At 38.1% G+C, this 22,668-nt stretch overlaps 1 protein-coding gene across 1 annotated transcript in view; it reads left to right on the forward strand.

Annotated features, from left to right (window-relative positions):
* Positions 1-22,668, forward strand: part of LOC132295520 (THO complex subunit 2) — an 84,743-nt gene that overhangs the window by 61,532 nt on the left and 543 nt on the right. The window contains exons 26-31 of the mRNA XM_059793816.1: positions 4-108; positions 4,137-4,292; positions 4,485-4,565; positions 4,766-5,230; positions 6,678-7,871; positions 21,704-22,005. Of these exons, the coding sequence (XP_059649799.1) occupies positions 4-108; positions 4,137-4,292; positions 4,485-4,565; positions 4,766-5,230; positions 6,678-7,871; positions 21,704-22,005 (2,303 nt within the window). The remainder of the gene's footprint in view (positions 1-3; positions 109-4,136; positions 4,293-4,484; positions 4,566-4,765; positions 5,231-6,677; positions 7,872-21,703; positions 22,006-22,668) is intronic.

A 22,668-nucleotide genomic window follows, 5' to 3' on the forward strand; every position in this document is an offset into this window, starting at 1 on the left:
CAGAGTGATGAATCAATATATGAACGTGAGTGTGGAAACATGCCAGGCTTTGCGGTCTATTATAGATATCCAAACAGTCAGCGTGTTACATATAGCCAGTTTATTAAGGTGAGTTTATGGACATTTTAATTGCGTAGTATTTTGTTGACTCTTTCAATACAAAAGGTTATGCAATCTGTTCATTGTACTCTGTATATGCTCTATAAACGTGTGAGACAATATTAAATTTGTCACTCTTTTCTTGCAGTCCTAGCAGTGATTCAATATTCAGCAGCATTTTCATTTTTCATAATATAATATTTATCTTTATGATATTCTGCCTCTTTCATAGTTTTAGAGCCGAATCTCTTCCTCATCCCTCAACGCCATATTTTTGTATTATGTTTGTCTTTTAACATTCGTACATTTCACCTCACTATGGGAAGCTGATGAATTAATATCATATGGGAAGTGTAGGTTTAGATTAAAAAAGTAACCCTAGGGAGGTTAGACAATAATATATAATTTTTCTATGTAGGATCGGTATATGCAAGGTAAAAAAAAAAATTGCTTTGAATAAGATGAAAATATGAACCGACTTAAGGATCTAATGACATTTCTATTGTGGCTTGGAGGTCTTTAGTTGATGATTGCATGTCTCTGGTTGGCAAAATTGTTCAATAAGATATAATAACTAAATAGATGTCTGTTGGGTGGCGTAAAAAAGTAATACTTATGCATAAAATAAAAGGGAATAAAATTGTTAAATTATAGAGGTATCACATTAATGACTGAAATTTTGGAAGATATATATATATATATATATATATTTAAAATAGCAATTGAGGCATGAAACTACAATTCTGGAAAATTCAATAGGATTTAATGATTTATGTCGGGAAGGTCAACAATGGGATCTATTTAAATATTGAGAATGACAATAATTAAATATAGATAGAGAATGATCTATATATGGTTTTTAGAGATTTGGGAAAAGCCTATGATGGTAATCTTTATTATTTTATGGGTTTTGGATATGAAAGGATTTTTAATGTGGTAATTGACATGTATGATGAAACAATGACCATAGTAAGAAGTTAAGAACAACTGCAGGAGAAACAAATGAATTCCTTGTTATCGTAGGCTTACATTGAGGATCAATATTGATCTCATATCTTTGCGTCTTAGTTATGGACTAAATAGCATAGACACAAACACGGGACAGATACAATATGGCGTGAATACATCGACACTCGATATTCTAAAAAGTTAGGGCACAACAATATGTGTGTGTGTATATATATATATATATATTTTCTTTTATATACGTCTATTGAGTAAGACTATTATAGAACCTCAATTCATTTACCTTTTGTATTACAAGTTACTCCAACATAATTTAGAAGATGAAGTTATGCGATTATTATAATAAGTTATATAACACATATGCTACTGTACCACTACTTTGTCATTACAATTATGTTTTTTGTTCCTCTTAAAAGGTATCATCTAAATTATGTTTTTTGTTCCTCATGAAAAGGTAACATGTAAAGAGCACAGACAATTCTACAAAGGTGTTGTGTCTGACACTACGGCGGACACTGACAATCCATTGACACTCCTAGACACATGTCCGACACTTCATGGCCGTGTTCATTATTTAAAAATAATTTTTATTATTTCGGACACTTGGTTTGACACATCCTGGACATTTGGTTGACACATCTCGGACACTTGGTTGACACATTTCGGACACTAGACAAATACATTTTACACTGTTAGGCTTACATAAAACTAACAGACAGTCCTGCTAGGTGCAAACAATTCCTTGGAGGAGCTGGGGGGGGACAAATACATTTTACACTGTTAGGCTTACATAAAACTAATAGACAGTCCTGCTAGGTGCAAACAATTCCTTGGAGGAGTAGGGGGGGGGGGGGGGGGGGGGGGGTGGTTAGGGGGGAAAAAAACTAACAGACAGTTGTGGAAACAATATTATGAACATAATTTTCCAACCTAGGAACAAAAACATAACTATAATGACAAGATAGGATAGTAATATCATATATAATAGAACATTCCTTTTGATATTAGCTATCTTCTTACTTGTGTAGTTTTAGTAAAGAAATATTAAATTAATTAAAGTTCTATGATTGTCTCATTCAATTCAATGGAGATATAAATGAAAATTTATATTTATATTAGCCGTGTGGCTCGTGTCCACGCTGTGTGCGTGTCCTACTTTTTTAGAATTTGGCATGTTGGCGTATCTGTTTCGTATGTCTACGTGTGCATACTTCTTAGGGTATCATTGTATGCTTCACTTGTGACCATGTGTATTATGACAATTCATTAAGGAAAAGAGTCGGACACTTTGAAATGTGCTTACATTCTTTTCAAGATTGCCACTCATGGCTACTCTAGATGTATTTGTGTTATATAAGGCTTGTGTTAGCGATATTCGGAAGTGTCCTGAAGTGTTGGCTTAGTGTTCAAATAATTAAATTTATTTTTAAATTATGGACACACATATAAAGTGTCGGACACATGTTCCAAGGAGTGTGCGAATTGTTAGTGTCCGACATGGATAGGACTGCTTGGTGCAAATGCCCGTGCTTTCTTGGTTATGGATAACGAAACGCATATTGGATGAGGATATGCTATTTGCTTATGATATCATTTTGATTAAGGAAATTAGAGCAGGAATTAGTTCGGAGAAAAACTTGGTAGGAATAATATTCAATATATGGAAGAAACTGTAATAAAACTATAAATGCAAGTAGGGATGTAGGGTAAACAGTGGGTCAGGAGGTACTGAAAGGCTAACATTTTTGTTGCATGGGCTCGATTACTTCTACAAGGAGAAATTGGGAATGATGTTATTTATGTAAATTAAGTAGGATATGTGAAATGGAGGAGTGTTTCAGACATCTTGTGTAGTACCTAAAAATTTATAAGGTAAAATTTTAAACCAACTATTAGACTCTGGGAAGAATGTTGGGCAGTTGAAAAAGTACTCATGAAATTTGGCAGAAATGTAAATGTTGAGAATAATGTGTGGCAAGACAAAAAAAGAGAATTCAAAATAATAGCATATCCTTGAGATTCTTGAAGTAGCGCTGATTGGAGCTGATTGGAGATATAGTGGGGGAGAACAGACATTTGTACCAGACATTTGTAACGGAAAATAGCGATGACCGCTATTTGTACCAGTTAGAAAAAACCTTTCTCATGGACATGGAACGTGGGTGGGGGCAAGAATGTATCCATGCATCGGACTTATCAAATTTCCAAATTGAATGACACACAAACACTGCTTAATTTTTGTATTATTTTAAATTTTTATTCTAATTTTTAGAATAAAATAATTTCTGTTTGTAATATAGTGTCCAATATAGGCATTTAACTCGTTTTGAAGCAATTATTTAATACAATTTATTTATTTGATATGTTTTCTAAATACATGTCCCACCAAAAGTGTAGGATACATTTCCCATACCCATATCCGAGTATTGTGTTTGACATGGGTACTTTACCTACTTTTGAAGAGTTCATATAACATAGGAAAAAATGATGTGGTCATGCTAGGGGGAAGGGAAAGACCAAAATTAACATGAGTTGAGATAGGAGAGATGATCTCTTGTGGTTTAACCTTGGCTATTGTCGCAAGGTGGAATGATGAAAAAGGATTCATATAGCCCACCCCAAATAGTTGGAAGACGCTTTCTTGAGTTGAGTTGAATCAAGTATCTATCAAAAGTTATATTCCAGCATGCCGCATGCATCGAAGGCCGTTTCTCCTACTGTATCATCTACCTTGTTAAGTTGGTCAGACTTTCCTTTTTATGTAAAAAAGTTCTTGGTTAAAATGATGTTCAATCAACATACGCATGTTGAGACTTTGGCCTAATCTGGATCATCCATCCTTCTTTCTTACTCTGTGTGTGTGTGTCTTTAAAATGGACATTTCTGCTGCTGTGTAAACCTTTCAATTTGCCGCAGGGCTGCTGTTCCCCGTAATATGACTTGAACCTGATCAAGTTTTATTATTTCTGATATATTTGTTTTCTAAGCAAAATATTATTAACCGAACAACAGAATACAAGCATTTCTGATATTTGCCTCAAGCAATTCATTCATCCATTTTTTGGTGAAAGGTACACTGGAAATGGAGTCAAAGGATCACGAGGTTACTCATTCAGTGCTTGGAATCAGCTGAATACATGGAAATTCGAAATGCACTTATAATGTTGACAAAAATTTCTAGTGTTTTCCCAGTAACTCGAAAGTCTGGGATCAACCTTGAAAAACGGGTAAGAATATTTTGAACTGAATTCTTTTATGCACATTTTAATCTCTTTGTGCTGAGTAATGATCTCTCTGTTGCTACTCTTCTTTATTCCTCTATAAAAGGAACATTACCAGTTTTGTCTCGCTACAACGAGGTCCTGGGGAGGGAGAACTTGAGAGACCTAACCTGTGGTATTCTTTATTGCTTAATACAGGTAGCTAAAATTAAAAGTGATGAAAGGGAGGATCTCAAGGTGTTGGCAACAGGAGTTGCTGCAGCTTTGGCATCTAGAAAGGTAAATTGCCGAATGTAAGCTCTTAAGACATTTACTTAAGTGCAAATAACAGCTATCTATATGTAGTATTTTTGATGTTGTCTCTCTCTGGCGTTTCTATGCAGAGAGTTGGATGTAGATGTTGTTTTTGGGCAACAGATTAACATGTGCTTGTTTGCTCATTTTTTAGAATATTAATCTATTTTCCTCCCTATTTGCAGCCTTCATGGGTTACTGAAGAAGAATTCGGCATGGGCTATCTTGAACTAAAGCCTGCACCATCGCTTGCTTTAAAGTCTCTAGCTGGTAATTTAGTTGGTGTGCAAAATGGTTCTGGCATTAATGTTTGTCACAGTGAACCTGCCGGAGGAAGAATTGTTTCTACAGGAAGCCAACATACAGATTCTGGAAATGCTTTTAAAGACCAGGTGTTGCGAACAAAGCCTGTGGATGGGAGGTTGGAAAGAACAGAAAGTTCTTCACTGAAATCTGATTCCGGACATGTAAAACTAAAAGGTAGCTTGTTAGCAAATGGGTCAGATCTTCAGTCATCCTTACCCTCTGCTGCTGTACAAGCTGGGACATCCAAATCAACAGAAAATCAGAAGCAGATGGATGAATCCACAAATAGAACATTGGATGACAATGTCACAAAAGTTACGTCAAAAACACCCTCAGAATCTGAGGTATTGTTTGAATTGTTGGTTTGTTTTGAGTATATTGACATGGAGTTGTTTATGTGTAGTTGGTCAGGCAAGTTGATATTAGGTATATAAATCTTATTTTATTTCATTTTTGTTTTATATTTGAATGTTATTTCACTGTCAACCAACATGGATTTAATATTTGCAATGCCTAATGGAATGAACACAAAGTAATAGTCGGAAGCATGAGCTGTTACCTTTTTATGGGTGCCGTAAATGTTGTAATGCAAGCAGATGTAAAATTGAAGGTCTACAATAAGGAAGGAAGCTTGGTTTTCGAGAAGCTACTGTTAAAGTGAGTGATGCATTTGAAAAAAGAGCTTTAAAACCGCCCAGTACCATTTTCTCTTCCCCACCCCTTCCCACAGCCCCACCCCTTCCCACAGCCCCACCCGTCCACCTAAAAGAAAAAGTAATAACAATAATAATGTCCCTTTCTGAGTTTGTTCTTTACGTTATTTGCAGTCATACTTACAGATTTTGAATTGGTTGCTATTAAGATTATAGGGGATGATCACGATCGTATATATTAGTTATTGAGCAGTAATCATTAAAACACAATTTATTCTCTTCTTCTTTAGAAGAGGGGGGTGTTTAGAGTTGTTTGTTGAGACCAGTACTGGGAATATGCTCGAGGTAGCCTGGCCTGGGCCCGGGCCCTAGGGATTTTCAACTAAGAGAAAAGCTATCCCAATCCAGGTCCTTTTCCTTTCCCTTTGGTTTTTGACTGTAGTTTTAACAAGGTTGGTGTTTGGTATTTAATTAATTAAGACAGAAATAGGCCCTCACTTATATTTTTGATCCTTAATCTCCGTTATTTCTAGTTCGATTGCCCCGTGAACTTGTAGTGTCCTAATAACATTTTTTTTTTTGGTAAGTGTAGTGTCCTAATAACATTCACTAACACATTTCTATTGCATTCTAGTTGCACCACCATTCCCTACCTGCGTCTCTCTAACCTTCTTTGCCTTCCGTGCACTCGTGCTCTGACTTTGTAATTATAGTCACTAGAAGAAAATATTGACGTTATCTGTTTTCCTTTATAATTACTTTAAAAGGTTGGTCTAGTGACCTACACCAGTATTTGAGGTTAACTTCTCTGCTATTTGATCCCAGTCACACAATTAAGAAATTAAAGCTTTTTATTAGTCTTCAGAATGATGAATTTACTAGGTATGGTAGATTTGCGGACTGTGGTAGGTCTCAAAATTGAGATCTTAATCATTGCAACTGGTCCAAATTATTTAGCACTATTGATCTGCTTAACAATTCCCCTCGTTGAAGCTACTGTTCCACAATTTTCCTTTTGAGTGATGCATCCAATATGAAGCATTATGAATATTTTTTCGCCATTTGTTTCTTGTAGCGTGCATGTTTTTCACTTTTATTTTCTTTATTTATCCTCAATTTTCTCCATTTCTATTGACAGGCGAGAGCTCCAGTAAAACGGTCAGTGCCTACTGGATCTCTTTTGAAGCAACCAAAACAAGATATTTCAAAAGATGAAAGTAAAAGTGGAAAAGCCGTTGGAAGAACATCAGGTTCTTCCACCAGTGATAAAGAACTTCCTACTCATCAATTTGAAGGCAGGCAAGGTGGAACTGTTAATGTTTCTTCTGCAGTTTCATCCAATGGTAATACTACAGCTTTGGTTAAAATCTCAAGTCAATCTATAAAATCATTAGATAGTCATAGCAGTGAACCGAAGGCAGAGAGTGGAGCTGCAAAATCTTCTGATTTGAGAGTGTCTGCTGTAAAAGATGATGTCATTGAGGTTTCTGATGTACAAAGAGCTCCTTCTCGATCAGTTCATTCTCCTAGACATGACAACTCTGTTACAGCTTCTAAATCTGGCGATAAGCCACAAAAGAGAGCCAGCCCTGCTGAAGAATTGGATGGAGTAAATAAACGTCGGAAAGGGGATGTTGAGTCAAGAGATTTAGAGGGTGAAGTGCGATTCTCTGATAGAGAAAGGTCTGTAGATCACCGAATAATAGACAAACATTATCCTATTGATCTTGAAAAATCAGGGTCTGATGAGGTAATTATCAGTAGGGCAATAGATAAGCCTCTGGATAGGTCAAAAGATAAGGGCAGTGAAAGACATGACAGGGACTACAGGGAAAGATTGGAACGTCCTGAAAAGTCTCGTGGAGATGATATTCTATATGAAAAATCCAGGGATAGGTCAATGGAAAGGTATGGAAGAGAGCGCTCAACAGAAAGAGTGCTAGAGAGAGGTGCTGATAGGGGGTTTGATAGGCTTACAGAAAAAGCTAAGGATGAAAGGAACAAAGAAGACAGAAGTAAATTGCGTTATAATGAAACATCTTCGGAAAAATCTTATGTTGATGATAGATTCCATGGGCAAAACTTGCCTCCACCACCGCCATTACCTCCTCATGTGGTCCCCCAATCAGTTAATGCCAGTAGAAGAGATGAAGATTCTGATAGAAGGTTTGGAACTGCCAGACATACTCAAAGACTTTCCCCAAGGCATGAAGATAGAGAGCGGAGACGATCTGAGGAGAATACCTTAGTTTCTCAGGATGATGCAAAACGCAGAAGAGAAGATGATTTTCGAGATAGAAAGAGGGAAGAAAGAGAGGGGCTGTCAATGAAGGTATGCCTAATCTAAGTGATTTTATTTCCATTCTACATTTTTTTTCCTAGGCAAGAGACTCACACACCACTTTTTTCCCTAATGGGATTTGATTCATTTGAACCCTCGGCCTTCCACTTTAGGGGGGTAGAGGAGATACCACTAGGCATGCAAATGGTTGAGAAATGTCCAGTTCAGCATTTTGGCATTTAATGTATGCAATAAGCTTTATATGAATGATTGATGCAGTTTGCTGTCAATTTATATTTTCTGTTGCAGCTAACTAATATAGATCATTGATTTAGCTGTTCATATACAATCGAAAACTCTGTTGTGTGATGTCCAGGAGTTCCTTTTGAGCTGTCTAATTATGGGCATGAACTTATATACTTGGTCTGAATCCCTTGATGGAAGCAGGGTGGTCACCTTTAGCTCTGATACATCCAAGTATAATTATGGGCATGAACTTATACCCCCCAAGAGGAGAAGGGGGGGGGGGGGGGGGGGGGGGGGGGGCTCGCTATGAATAAAAATCACAAAAGCACTTGGTGGAATTATAGCAAATCAATCCACCATAAGAAGAAAGTTTACGACCTTTGGTTACAAATTCTGAACCCCATAGGATCCCCTAATTACCTCAAATCTAGACTTGGACTAGATATTCTTTCTTGAACTCTATTACTGTCGATCTAGGACCCCATACTCCCCTATCTGCTCTTCACCTTGTGATTGATTTTCTTATCTAGCAATCCAAATCTTCGAACCTTTATTTGACTGTTGTTCATGAATGTTGAGAAGAAACACTTCACAAATATATGATCTACGCTCATGGAAATAAACTCACCATCTAATGCAATTTATATGAGGGTAGAATGCAAAAAAAACCCCGAACTATTGGGGTATTGCAAGATCCCCCCCCTGAATTATATATTTTCTGCAGTTTGCCCCACCAGCTCACCTTCCGGTACCAGAAAAGCCAGAAGACCAATTACCCCTTATAAAAACGACATGGTTTCAAGGCTTTATAAACTTAAGTTGGTGATGTGTAAAGTAAAATCTCAAAAGCCAATTAAATTGTGCCAACACGCGTAGTAAAGATATGGCTTCTATAAATACACACACTGATGCATTGCAAATGGAATTGGACTTTCTTCAAACAGTTGAAGATCCTAAGAAGACTAGACTGAGATCGCATTAATAGCATTGAGAGGAGAATGAGGAACTTCATCTGGGGTCACCAAGATAATACCAAAAAACACCATCGTTTTGGGTGAAAGAGATTGGCCACACTGAAGACAGAAGGGGGCCTTGGTATTAGGAGGATTAAGGACATAGACACAGCTGCTAAATGCGTGTTTGCTTGGTATTTCTTGGCCTCGAAAGATCGGTCATGGGTGGCATGGTTTAAGAACTGCTATATGAAGAATACATCTTTTTGGCAGGTGGTAGTGACAGATTTGTCATCCTCTATTTGGAAGAGTATCCTGTCAACTACAGATATTGTTTTGCAAGGATGCACTTACAGGATTGGAGATGGATCCTCAATCAAATTCTTCCTTGATCCTTGGTTCAAAGGATTCCTAGCCCAAAAATTTAATCATAGAATATTGAGGAGGCTGCATCCGGTGAAGACAGTTTTTGTGGAATTTTTCGTGACTCTTAATTCTTGGGATGCTGCGAAATTTAGTCCAGAAATTCGGGAGGTGTATCAATCTTCACGGGAAGATCAAAAGTTGTTCAATTGATAGAGATGTGGTCCTTAGGGTTGATCATCAGAGCATTGCAGAACGTGAATCCGTATTGAAATCTTGTCTGGTTGGTCATTTTGATCGTGATGTGGGGTGCACTAAAAGGATCGAGGAGTGGGCGACGAAATGTTGGCAGATCTCGTGTGGAGTAAAAGTTTCAACCCTACCTGACGGCATGTTCTTGTTCCGTCTACCATCGGAGGCTGCAGCTTGTAGGGTCTTGAATGTGGGGAGGAAGAGATGGGGTGAAGCTTCCTTACACATCGACAAGTGGGATTTCACGGTGGGCTGCTCCGCCGTGGTTGATCGCGACAGGTTACGAAGGGTGGTGTTGTTCGGCTTGCCCCTCCATCTATGGTGCCACAAACTGTTAGTAGCCATCGGAGACCTCTGCGGTGGGTTTAGAGGAGTGGAAGCGGATGATCAAGCGAGAGGCGAACGAGTTCTCCTTCTTGTTTCCGCCGGAGCTGTGGTGCCGAAGTTTGTTTTTGTTGAAGAACAACGAGTAGCCTTTAAGATTAGTTTGATTGAGGAAACTTCACCTTGCATTCTTCCAAAATCCTATTATGGGTTTGGTGAGGCTTCTCCCCTTCCGTCTGATGGAGAATTCAACGGTGGGCGTCATCGGCATTTGCAAACTCAACTGAGTTCTCAAGGAAAGCGAAGAGCGTTCGCCAACGCGTCGGCAGCGAGTGGGGTAGACAGATTTCCGAGGCGTACGCATAACGCCCGTCATCAGCGCTTTTCAAATCCTCGTTTTGATCGCCTTGATGGTAATCAACCACGTGGGCAACCACGTGGCTTTACGAGGGCCTTTCATGCAGCAGACTCAGATGGGCGTAAGTATGGGCCTCTTTTTTCTGGGTTGAACAATGGGCCGTTAGGTTTTTATGGACCACAAGCTTCACTTAAAAGGAATGTTATGTGGAGACCCAACAATAAGCTATCCATTTCTTTCCTCAATGATAAGCCCAAACCACAGTTGCCCAAGTCCAGCCGAAACAATGCTAAGTTACGTATTGGGCCATTTGAAGACTTAAAAAGAATGGTTCATTAATGGTTCATTGGGGGCCAATAATCAGAAGTCAGTTTCTTTTCTTAATACAAAACCCAGTCCAGCCACTGAACCAATTATTGATCATATACAGGGTCGTCTTCCTCATGCTCCCTCTGTGAATTTCTGGAACTCACCGGAGAAGAGGAGATGGATGAAATTAAGTGAAGATGAGGCTGGTGTGGGAACAGACAAGAAGGGCTTTCGTCATATACAATGTTGCGCTGATTCTTCACTTAAGCCCCCTCCAGCTACAACTCGGATAATGGGAAGCAGCTCTAGACTTTCATCTCGGGATTCTTACAGAAGCAGCCATGTTTACAGATGGTCGAGGAAAGATAAACAGAAATGGACCTCCACTGACCCAGGAATGTCCTCTGTTTCTCATTCTCAGAGCTCCCTTAAAGTACCTTCTTCTTCCACCCTTTCTGGATAGGTGAGGGGCGATGTTGGGATGTCAATGGAGAATAGTTGTGTTATGTTTGATGTGCCCTCGGCACCTGTTGAAGAGTTTGGGCTGGTTACAGAGAAGACTGCCAGCGAAATTGTCACTTTAGGCCAAGTTGATTCACTCAATTGTGAAGTTCAGGACTCATCAGATGGGGTCTCGGTCCGAGTTGGGAGAGACCTTCACTTTCAGCTGTCTAATGAGTCAACCATGGCTCTGCTTAAAGAACTTCGCCTTTATGCTGCTTTGAAAGGTTTTAATTGCATATCTTCTGACGGGGAAGAGGAGAATAAATTGGTTAGTTTCTTGAGCAGTGGAATGGGAGACTGTACTGATTCTGACTCGTTTTCAGAGCCTTTTGATTTTGGAAGGGATTGTGATGAGGAGGTGGCTACTGATTTGGTTTCTATCCAAGAAGTCTGCTCTAACAAGTCTGTACCATGGATGGAGAATGATTTTTCTGAAGTGATGAGAAACCTTTGGCAATTGAGAGATCTGGTTGTTCAGTAACAAATGTTGATTTGGGTAAGGACTAGATGATTGAAAATATAGGAGCTGCTAGTGAGTTGCTAGGTGTTTCTTCAGAGGGAAACAATAACCAGACACTCTCCATTCTTCAAGCAATAGTGGATGGTAGAGAGGTAGTTGTGACTGAAGAGGTAGTGAACCCGAGGCCTTTATCATTCTAGAAAGGAGCACAGGAGATCAAGAATCTTATCTCTGAAGTTAATTATGAAGGAAAGAAAGGGGTGGTGAAGGAGAGGGGAAGGACTAGGAGTAAAAGCGCGAAGAAAGGAGGGGGGGAGATTATATTATCTTGTTTTTAATGAAGCTACGAATTATTTCCTTGAATGTTCGTGGTTTCAACGACCCGAATAAAAGGAGGGTGGTTAAGGTTGCTTTGAGGAAGTGGGGGGCCCAAGTTATTTGTTTGTAAGAAATAAAGTTGGCATCTATTACGGATGGGGTGGCTAGGAGTTTGTGGGGAGGAAGGTTTGTTGAATGGGAGGTCTTGAATGCTACAGATACTTCGGGCGGTATCTTAGTTATGTGGGATTGTAGATGGGTGTCTTGGTTGGATGTGTGGGTGGGGTGATTCTCAGTGTCTTGCAAGTTCAAATTGGAAGGGGACAATTTCAGTTGGGTTTTTATTGGGGTTTATGGACTAGTTGTTGATATTGATCGGCCTTTTTTCTGGGAGGAGCTTAATTATGCTAAAGAAATGTGGTCTCTTCCTTGGTGCTTGGGTGGGGATTTCAATTATGTTAGGGATTCCCATTAGAGAGGTCCACAGGAGGTAGGAGGTCTTCTGAAATGGATCAGTTTTCTGATTTCATTGACGAACATCTTCTCATTGATTTACCTATGGAAGGCGCAACCTATACACGGTCAAATGGCAGGGACCCGGTCACTTTTTCAAGGATGGATCGTTTATTGATTTCTGGGGAGTGGGAAGAGAAATTCCCGGATGTCGTTCAAGCAATTTTAGCTCGAGTTATTTCTGATCATGTTCCTTTGGTTTTAGATTGTGGAGGTTTGAGTTCTCAAAGGTCTCCGTTTCGATTTGAGAATATATGGCTAAGAGCGGAGGACATCCAAGGAAAAGTTCAGTCTTGGTGGGAGGGAGTTGTTGTCATAGGCTTATCTAGTTTCATGTTATCCACAAAGTTGAAGGCTCTCAAATTCGATCTTAAAAAGTGGAATAAAGACGTTTTTGGGAATCTTGAATGGAGGAAGTGTAGAGTCCTTGCTGATTTTTATGAGATTGATTGCCTAGAAGAGGCGGGTGGGGATGTGGAGTTTTTGCGTTCTAGGAGAGCTTCTTGTCAGACAGCTTTTGCTGAGATTGCTAGTATAGAGGAGATATCTCGGCGACAAAAATTCCGGGCTCTTTGGCTAAAACAGGGAGATCGCAATACAAATTTTTTTCACAGACTCGCTAACGCTCATAGAAGAAGTAATCATATAGGTCGTATTCGGGTGGAAGGTGTAGAGTTGTGGAGGGAGGAAGATGTGCGTAATGGGATTGCTTCCTTTTATCAAAAGCTTTATACTGAACCGCTTGCTTGGAGACCTAAACTTGATGGTCTTCATTTCAAGGCCATTTCCGAGATTGATAGGGAAGGGCTTGAGATTCCTTTTACTGGAGAAGAAGTTCTATAGGCCTTATCTAGTTGTAATGGGGACAAAGCTTCGGGGCTTGATGGGTTTACCATGCGGTTTCTTTTGGAAAGTTGGACAATTGTGAAAAAAGATGTCATGGGCACTTTTCAGGAGTTTTATTCTACTGGTGCCTTTGAGAAGTCGCTTAATGCAACTTTCATTGCCCTTATCCCTAAGAAGGGAGGTTCATCTGACATTAAAGACTTTCGTCCTATCAGCTTAGTGGGATGTATTTACAAGCTTCTGGCTAAGGTCCTTGCTCTTAGGTTGAGGGGAGTAATGGATGGGATTATTTCAGATTCCCAGAATGCTTTTGTTGGAGGAAGACAAATTCTTGATTCAGTTCTTATTGCAGGTGAATGTGTGGATTCCAGATTGAGAAGTGGTGTTCCCGGAGTCTTGTGTAAACTTGACATTAAGAAAGCGTATGATTATGTGAATTGGAATTTCCTGCTTTATTTGCCTCAGAGAATGGGGTTTCGAAGTAAATGGAGGAAATGGATTGAGACATGCCTTTCGTCTGTCAAATTCTCTGTTCTTGTTAACGGGTTTCCTGCTGGTTTCTTTGGGTGCTCTCGGGGTTTAAGACAAGGAGATCCTCTGTCATCTTTCCTCTTTTTTATTGTTATGGAGGGCTTAAGCAGACTTATGCGAAGAACAGAGGATCTTGATCTTATCAAAGGCTTTATGGTAGGAAGAGATCCTGTCCATCAGATGGAGGTCTCTCATTTACTTTTTGCGGATGACACCCTGGTTTTCTGTGATGTTAATGTGTTTCAGCTTAGATATTTGAGGTGCATTTTGGCTTGTTTTCAAAGACAGACAGGCCGTCTCTGGTCTGAAAGTTAATGTGGCTAAAAGTGTGCTTGTTCCGGTTGGAGATGTTCAGGATATTTCTTCTTTAGCGGAAGTCCTTAGGTGTAGGGTGAGTTCTTTTCCAATTCCGTATTTGGGCTTGCCTTTAGGGGTTTCCTCTAGAACGGTGGGGTGTTGGGACCTTGTGATTGATAGGTATGCAAAGAGATTAGCAAGATGGAAAAAGCAATATTTGTCTAAGGGAGGGAAAGTTACGCTTTTAAAGAGCACCTTATCGAGCCTTCCCACATATTTTTTATCTATGTTCCAAATTCCTTGCTCTGTTGCTGATAGGATTGAGAAAATTCAAAGCGATTTCCTTTGGGGTGGGAGAGGTGATGAATTTAAGTATCACCTTGTCAATTGGGAACAAGTTTGCAAGCAAATGAAGTTTGGTGGTCTTCATAAGGAAGGAGTTAGGGCGTGGAAATTCATAAGGAATGGATGGGACGCTTTTTCTACTCATATCAGATTCAAAGTTCGCGATGGCAGATGTTTACGCTTTTGAGAGGATCTCTGGTGTGGAGACCGGCCTTTATCTTGTTTATTTCCCAGGTTATACAGTATTGCAGTTGATAGACTTGCCCACCTAGCCAACTGTTATCAACTTGATAGCAGAGGGATTACGTGGGACGTGCAATTTCGATGCTCTTTTCAGGATTGGAAGGTGGACAAGCTATGTGTTTTCCTGAATTTGTTGTATCGACAGGAGGCAGTTGGCAGAGGCAGTGATGATATGACATGGATTCCCTCTTCCCATGGTCGCTTTGAAGTTCGTTCCTTATTCTTATGTCTTTTTGATTTCGATATTTTTGATTTTCCATGGAAGACTTTTTGGCGTTCTATGGCTCCAACTAGAGTGACATTCTTTATTTGGACCACTGTTTGGGGTAAGATCCTTACGATTGATAATTTAAGGAAAAGGGGCAATTGTCTTGTTAACTGGTGTTGCTTGTGTAAACAAGATGGTCAGTCAGTTGCTCACATTCTCATGCATTGTCCTATAGCAAGGGATTGTTGGAATCTTATCTTTTGTCTGTTTGGTATGCGTTGGGTTATGCCTCGTTATCCTAAGGATTTGATTTGTATATGGAGAGGATGCTGTGTGAGTAGCGTTGTTCGTGATTATTGGAGAGTTGTACTACATTGTGTTCGGTGATGCATTTGAAAGGAGAGGAATAGTAGAATGTCCGAATGGAAAGAATCGTCCACGGCGATTCTGAAACTTCACATCATACGCTCTTTTTTCAGTTATGTGAAGAGGAAGTCCGGTTCTTCTTCTGAAGATTTAATTATTTTTTTGGCTTCTTTGGGATCTTAATCCCTAGTTCCACTTTTGTATAAGGGATGCGTTCCCCTCTTGAACGCCTATTTTATTTCAATTATTACTAATAAAAAAAAAAAGACAAGCTTTTATGGAAGAACAAACAATTTTCTTTTAAAGCTGCTTGGGAAGCTTGCAGGGTTGCTAGGCCGCTGGTCTCTTGGGCTAAACTGTGTTGGAATGGGGGTCGTCCCAGATGGTCGGTTCATGCTGTGTTGGTTATTCAAGATGCTGTCCTTACAAATGATAATCTGCCGCGGAGAGGGATCTGTTTGGCTTCTATGTGTTTCTTCTGCCATAAGCATGTGGAAAACATAGATCATGTCTTCTTTCAATATCAGTATTCCCCGCTAGTTTGGAAGGGTTTGGAGGAACTTCTTAAGTAGCAGCCTGGGTGTTTCCATTCTGCTGATATAGGTATACCATTTGTGGTGCAACATTTGGCTGCGGATTCCTTTAGAAACAAGCTTCTTCGTGTAGTCTTCACAGCCGCTCTTTATTACATTTGGACTGAGAGGAATTGTAGGATTCATACTACTGCTTCTAGAGATCCAATTGTTTTGGTTAGGTGTAGTGTTTGGGATGTGTTGGATGTCCTGGGGGCCTGTCTCCAAGATATTCTTTAGTAGTGTCATTGCTGCCTAGGGGTCTTCCCTAGTTTTCTTCCTGCTTTCTTGGTAAGGCCGGATGTGTGTGAGGGTTTCCCTGCTTTGTAATTGTACTAATTTCCATATTTATAAAATTTTCCCATCATTTAGGGGGGAAAAAATAGGGGCAGCATTGTTTATTTGGTTCAAGTCATTTAGTTAAGTTGTACATCTATATTAATTTTCTGTTTAATGTTTGCCTTAAGCTTTAGTTGGGATATTTTTGTCATTTCGCTTCTATTTAATGAGTCATATGCCTATTAAGTGAGTCCCGTGACCACTTAAGGGCAGTTTTGTCAATTTTAACATCTTTTATTCTGCTGGACAGAATAGTAGCCTTTAGATTATATTTATATGAAGGGTTAGGATTAAATCTTTGCTAGGGCATCCCCTGGGGCTTATAAAAGGGCTGGTCCAAGTTATATTCAGCAGCTTTTGACGTATTATCAATATTTTCAGTCTGCTGTAGCAGCCTTTTACCTCTCCCTTTCTATGGGATTGAGTTGTGGGTGTTAAGTTATTCGTTAGCTTAATCTTGCTCTTTGTTTTTCCCTTCTTCGAATTTATTTGTTCTCTTTCATGGTTGATTGCATTAGTTGGTATCAGAGCAAGTTCTGGTCCGGTGGTTTTGTGTAGGGTTATCAGATATCTCTCTTAGGTTTTGCAACATGCCACCAAGAAGAAGAAACCCGCCTCGCAGACCAGCTGTTCGTCCTCATCAGAACGCAGCAGTTGATCAACAAGAAGTGCTTGCTGTCATAGAAGATCTAAGAAAGCAGATTGAAGTTTTAGTCCTGCGCGTTGTGCAAACCCCGGCCCCTTCTCAAGATGGTGTTGAATATGAGGAGGAGGACAATCTGGAAGAGGATTTTGTTAATCCTTTTTGCAGAAATGCAGCAACCAAACTAGCACCTATTCTATTTGAAGAAAGGCATTGGGTTTGTGACTTTAAGGAGGAAATTCCTGACTTTGCAAGATGTCTTAGTGGAGAAGAAAAACAACTTTTGATTGAGGAAGATGATGCAATCTTGGTGGTCGAGCCAAAATATGATGATTACCCGGAGGAGGAAGATGACAATATCCTATATGGTGATGTAGGTGAATTCTTGGTAATGCAAAAGTACTGATTCTGAAACATGAGGATGATAAAGTAGAGAAATTCAATACGACAAAAGAAGAGGATGATGACAAGAAATTTGCTAATGAAGGTGAGCAACATGGATTAGTTGATGATCAAGTTAATGAATTTTTCAAATTGCAAATCCAAGAGGAGGTGGAAGATTCGAGCAGTAAAACAAGTTTACGTAGCTTGGAAAACGTGGTGGATTATAAGGCTTTTGGATCCATGGATGTGGAAAATAATATATTTCACTTTTATGATATGATTTGGAGTGAATTCTTGGAGCGCACTACAACTGCAAGGTGTTTGTTGGAACAAAAGTTAAAGTTGATTAAACTTCTACTTCAGGATATGTGTTCCACCGAGTTTTGCAAAACTACCAAATTTCAAAGAAAATCCAGCAAAATTCATGATGATTATGCATGTGTTCTTTGTTAGTATAAGAAGATTATTGTATTTGATTCGAGTAAGGAAAAGAAGAAAGAAGGGATGGAACACCATGCTCATATTTTTTATTGATCGTGGAAATTTGTTTCTAACTCGAGGACGAGTTTTCTCTCACCTGGAGGGACTGATGCAGTGCAAATGGAATAGGACTTTCTTCAAACAGTTGAAGATCCGAAGAAGACTAGACTGAGATCGCATTATAGGGGCATCATTGTTTATTAGGTTTAAGTCATTAAGTTAAGTTGTAAATCTGTCTAAATTTTCTGTCTAATGTTTGCTTAAGCTTTAGTTGTGATATTTTTGTCATTTCGCTTCTATTTAATGAGTCATGTGCCTATTGAGTGAGTCATGTGACCACTTAAGGGCTGTTTTGTCAATTTTAACATCTTTTATTCTGCTGGACAGAATAGTAGCCGTTAGATTATATTTATAAGAAGGGCTAGGATTAAATCTTTGCTAGGGTATCCCTTGGGGCTTATAAAAGGGTGGTACCAAGTTGTATTCAGCATCTTTTGATGTATTATCAATATTTTCAGTCTGCTATAGCAGCCTTTTACCTCTCCCTTTTTATGGGATTGAGTTGTGTGTTTGTTTAAGTTATTCATTAGGTTAATCTTTACTCTCTGTTTTCCCTTCTTCAGATTTATTTTCTTTCCTTCATAGCTGATTGCATTCATATGATTCTTAGTCCATTTTCTCTCTCTAAACTATATGGATCACACAAAAAGCTCTCAAAAACTACCAACAGAGCAACAATTCTTAGTCCATATAGCATTCAAAGATTGCGACTTCGATGGTGGCTGTTCATCCGAACTACTTGAAGTTGAGATGGCCGTTAATTCAAGAGTTTTTGGAAATATGCCGGAGCAATTCGTCCTAATAAAGTTTTGGATTGAATTAGGCAAAATCGAATCCGGAGCAATTCGTGTATTTATTGAATTATGGAGTGATCAAGTTGTCGAGGGTGTTGCCACTGTCAACATCTGGATTTCTTTTTCATTGGGTATACCGGTTCATTCATCTCTCTGGGTGCCCAATTTCTTCTCAACTCATTCTTGATATGAGACCTAACGAAGTGGTTATTCCTTTTGTGCGCATCACAACCACCACAATCTCTCAAAATCCAACTTTGAAATCGACCTATCAATTCCTATATTCATCAGAAATAATGGGTTTGGGTGTATGGGTGGTGTTTGGATCTGATGGTAAAAAAGGGGCATTATTGGCCTTTCATATTCACAAGGGCAGTATGGTCATATAAATTCAAAAAGTGTGTCACGTGACTGCATGTGATGTTTTTATGACAATTTTTCAACCGGCACATTGCCGGATGGGGCAAACTACAACAAAAATGTATAGTTCAGGGTTTTTTTTTGCAACTTTTGTAGTTCAAGGGGGGTTCGTTGCAAGTTGGCCAATAGTTTAGGTTTTTTTTTTTTTTTTTTTTTTTTTTTTTTTTTTTCCCCTAGATATATAGGTTTATATAAGAGATATTATATAGAGTACACACATAAGATCGAGTAATGTAATTTGCAACGCATACAAGCATATCCCTTTGGTTTTCATCATATAAACGGTAAAGTGCCAAAAAAACCCCCTGAACTATGTCCAAATTTGCAAATAACTGCCTTGAACTGTATTTTGTGCATAATACCCCCCGAGTTATAACATTTTATTGCAAAATGCCCCAATGCCTAGTTTATTTTTCATTAAATGACAATAATGCCCCTTTCTTATTGAATTACACTTAAACTATTTTTCTTGTTGAAATAAATTATAAAAAAAATTTCATACTAATTTGATGACATATTCTCCATTAAATTTGCATAAATTTACCTTTAATTTTTGAAATTATTTTTTTAAATAAAAACATTAATTAAAAAAGTTTAAGTAATTTTTTAATTTTTCATGAATTTATTGCATGATAAAGAAGGTTTTTATATTTAAGTAATTTATTAGTTTTTCATGAATATATTGTATGAAAAAGAAGGTATTTTTTTTCCGGTAAAAAAGTTTAAGCTTTAAGCTGAATATAATAAGTTTTATTATAAATTGTAAATTTTTAATAATAAATTAATCATTTTAGAAAATGGTAGTTACAAATCTATATATATATATATATATATATATATATATTCCATTTTTATGTTAATTGATACTATTAATAAAATTAAGGTAAATGGTATAATTAATATTTAGATAAGAGAAAAACAGGGTAAAATAGTCTTTTGTGATGAGTTTGTCCTTAATTGCAACAAATCAATAGTTCATGGGGGTTATTTGCAAAAGGGCAATAGTTCAAGGGGTTTTTTTTTTGCACTTTACCCTATATATATATATATATATATATATATATATATATATATATATATATATATATATATATTCTCTGCCTAAAATAATATTGGGTTTTAGTCTTACAATCAAAATAGGAAACTTGAATCTGCAAGGTTTGGTCAATCCATTCTGAGCATGACATTGAACTTAGTCTAGTTGACATCCATTTATAGGTCAATTTAATTTTAATTTTAAACCTCATATATCGATTCTATTCTAAAATGCATTTTATGCATTCTAAGCACATTATATGATGTGAAAAATTTAATTGTAATTGGTGAGTGTTATTCAGGCGATAATTACTTTTTACCCTTTCTTCATCTACATGATCTGATGATCTTTACTTAATTTTCTTCTAAGTCCACGGATCAGAAATATACTCAAAACTTAATAAAATCGAAACTAAATTACTGACAGTGACTTCTAATACGAAATTTGCAACACCGAGTCCTATTAACCTAACAAGAAGTCCAATTTAATTAATCAATATTCGTTGTTCAATCTTATGTTGGTATTTTGGCTCTTTGGAGCGCAGAATCAGCCAATGCCAGGCAACTCTTATCTGTTTGTATCAAGCACCTAATAATAATCCTTTTCAAGTTGTTGGAATGTGAACTTCAGCTTTGGAGTTACAGTTCTGTTTACTTAAGTTTGACTAAAATGTCAAGAGTTCCTGGTTTTCTCTCTCTTCCACCCCCTCCCTCCTATATGGACTTTTGTTTTGAGCCCTTCTGACTTTCAATAGACACTCTAGCTTTCATCTGCTCGCTACTTTATTAGCATGGCTCTAGGTGGCTATATATATTAATTACTAACTTTTATTTTGAAGACCCTACCCTCATTAATAAAAAGAATTGAGTGTATTGACTAATTTCATTGTTCTCTGTAAAATATGTAGTTATTCAACAATAACTTCCTTCCAGATTTATTTTTAAGTAAAAATTAGTGTCTTATGCTTGTAGATTCATAACCAATATGAAGCATCAAATTTAAAAATAATAATCAGCAGTCACGGGGCTCCTGAATTTATGTACTGTCGCCTTTTTATATGATTTCTTTATTAAACTATGTTAAAGTATGACTTGGTTATTTTGGTTGGTGTTAGGCCTTTTCAGAACTTAGTTTTCTAAGGTCCTGAAGTTGAAATACAATGTGCATATCATTAGCAAGGCTCTTGGATGGGAAATGGTCGTTGGTTCTTGTTTTAGTTATTTGGTGAGTGTGCTATGACATCATAGTCTGTGGGTCCTGAGTGGGAATGGAAACATCCTGCACAGGAAACTGGAGTATACTAGGTTATGGAGGCTTTATAACAATGATTACTTTCTATTGGGAAGTGGTTGTCCTGTTCTTTGAGTGGCTTTTATTAGATGAACTCATAGTCATTGTCATTGTCGTCATTGTTGTCAATTTTTTCTTGCACAAAATCACTTCTCGCTACTTTACTTAGCGTGTTTTTCTCTTAATGCATGTATAAATCGTTGATGGAGAGATGACTTTTCTTATTCAGTTGATTTATATTGAATGCATTGTTTTATAAAGCTTAGGTATTCATGGTCATGTTGCTGTTTTTCGAACAGATTGGTGCATTATGATATATTATGCCCTGACTGATTTGATCTAGATTCTGTTTTTATTTATTGTTTTTAAATTTTTTTTATGGAACATGAAATGTGTGGTTGTTGCTTATATTTTGACCGCTGCATGCAGGGGGAGGAGAGGGAGAGGGAGAGGGAGAGAGAGAAAGCAAACCTTTTGAAGGAGGATATGGATCCAGGTGCTAAGAGGCGGAAACTCAAAAGGGAGCATATGGCATCAGAAGCTGGTGAGTACTTACCTGCAGCTCCACCAGCTCCTCCCCTTACCATTAATATGTCACAACCATATGATGGAAGAGAAAGGGGTGACCGGAAGGCGGCCATGGTCCAGCGTCCAGGTTACTTGGAGGAAGCAGGTCCCAGGATACATGGTAAAGAAGCAACTAGCAAGATAACCCGTCGTGAGACAGACCAGTATCCTTAAAAAGTTCATCTATTCTTTTATGCGTTGTTCATTCAAATGGGGTCGGCCACTTTAATTTTCTTTTTCCATTTTCTTCTCTTTTAAGTCTTATATCATATTATATCCAAAATTTTGAGGTCTTTTTTTCCTAATTCATGCCACATTAATTTTGGTTTACCTCTTTACCTTATACTTTAATTAATGTTCTCTTTTTTGGTGAATTTTCTGGTCTTCATTGTATATGTTTATGCCATCTAAGCTAGGTTCAAATACATACCATGCCTTTAATTATTTATTTTTTACTTTTTAGTAGCCCAAATACTTGCTATGCTAGGTTCTTTTCTCTCCTCTCTTTACCAATCCTCGAACTGCTGACCTAAGGGTTAACCACACAAGCCAACTCCTAACCCTAAGAGGCCAGAAGAGGACCATTGATTTGCCTTATGCAAGTGCGTTCTGTTCCTCTCCAAAACCCCAGTTTATCATTTTTATCATCAATCTCTTGCCATGTCAGTGAGGTGGGGTGTTGGCCTTCCATGCCAGACCAATATATTTTAATTGCTAAATTACCCTTCTAATGGGAAGCATCGTAGCATTCCCTATTTATAATGTGTTTTGAATTTGATTGGTGAAATGAATAATAATGGACAATAGTCATATGGAACCATATTTCA

The sequence above is a fragment of the Cornus florida genome, unplaced genomic scaffold, assembly GCF_030987335.1.
Source record: "Cornus florida cultivar Cherokee Brave unplaced genomic scaffold, ASM3098733v1 CherokeeBrave_3.0.0_Hap2_Chr02, whole genome shotgun sequence".
NCBI lineage: Eukaryota > Viridiplantae > Streptophyta > Magnoliopsida > Cornales > Cornaceae > Cornus > Cornus florida.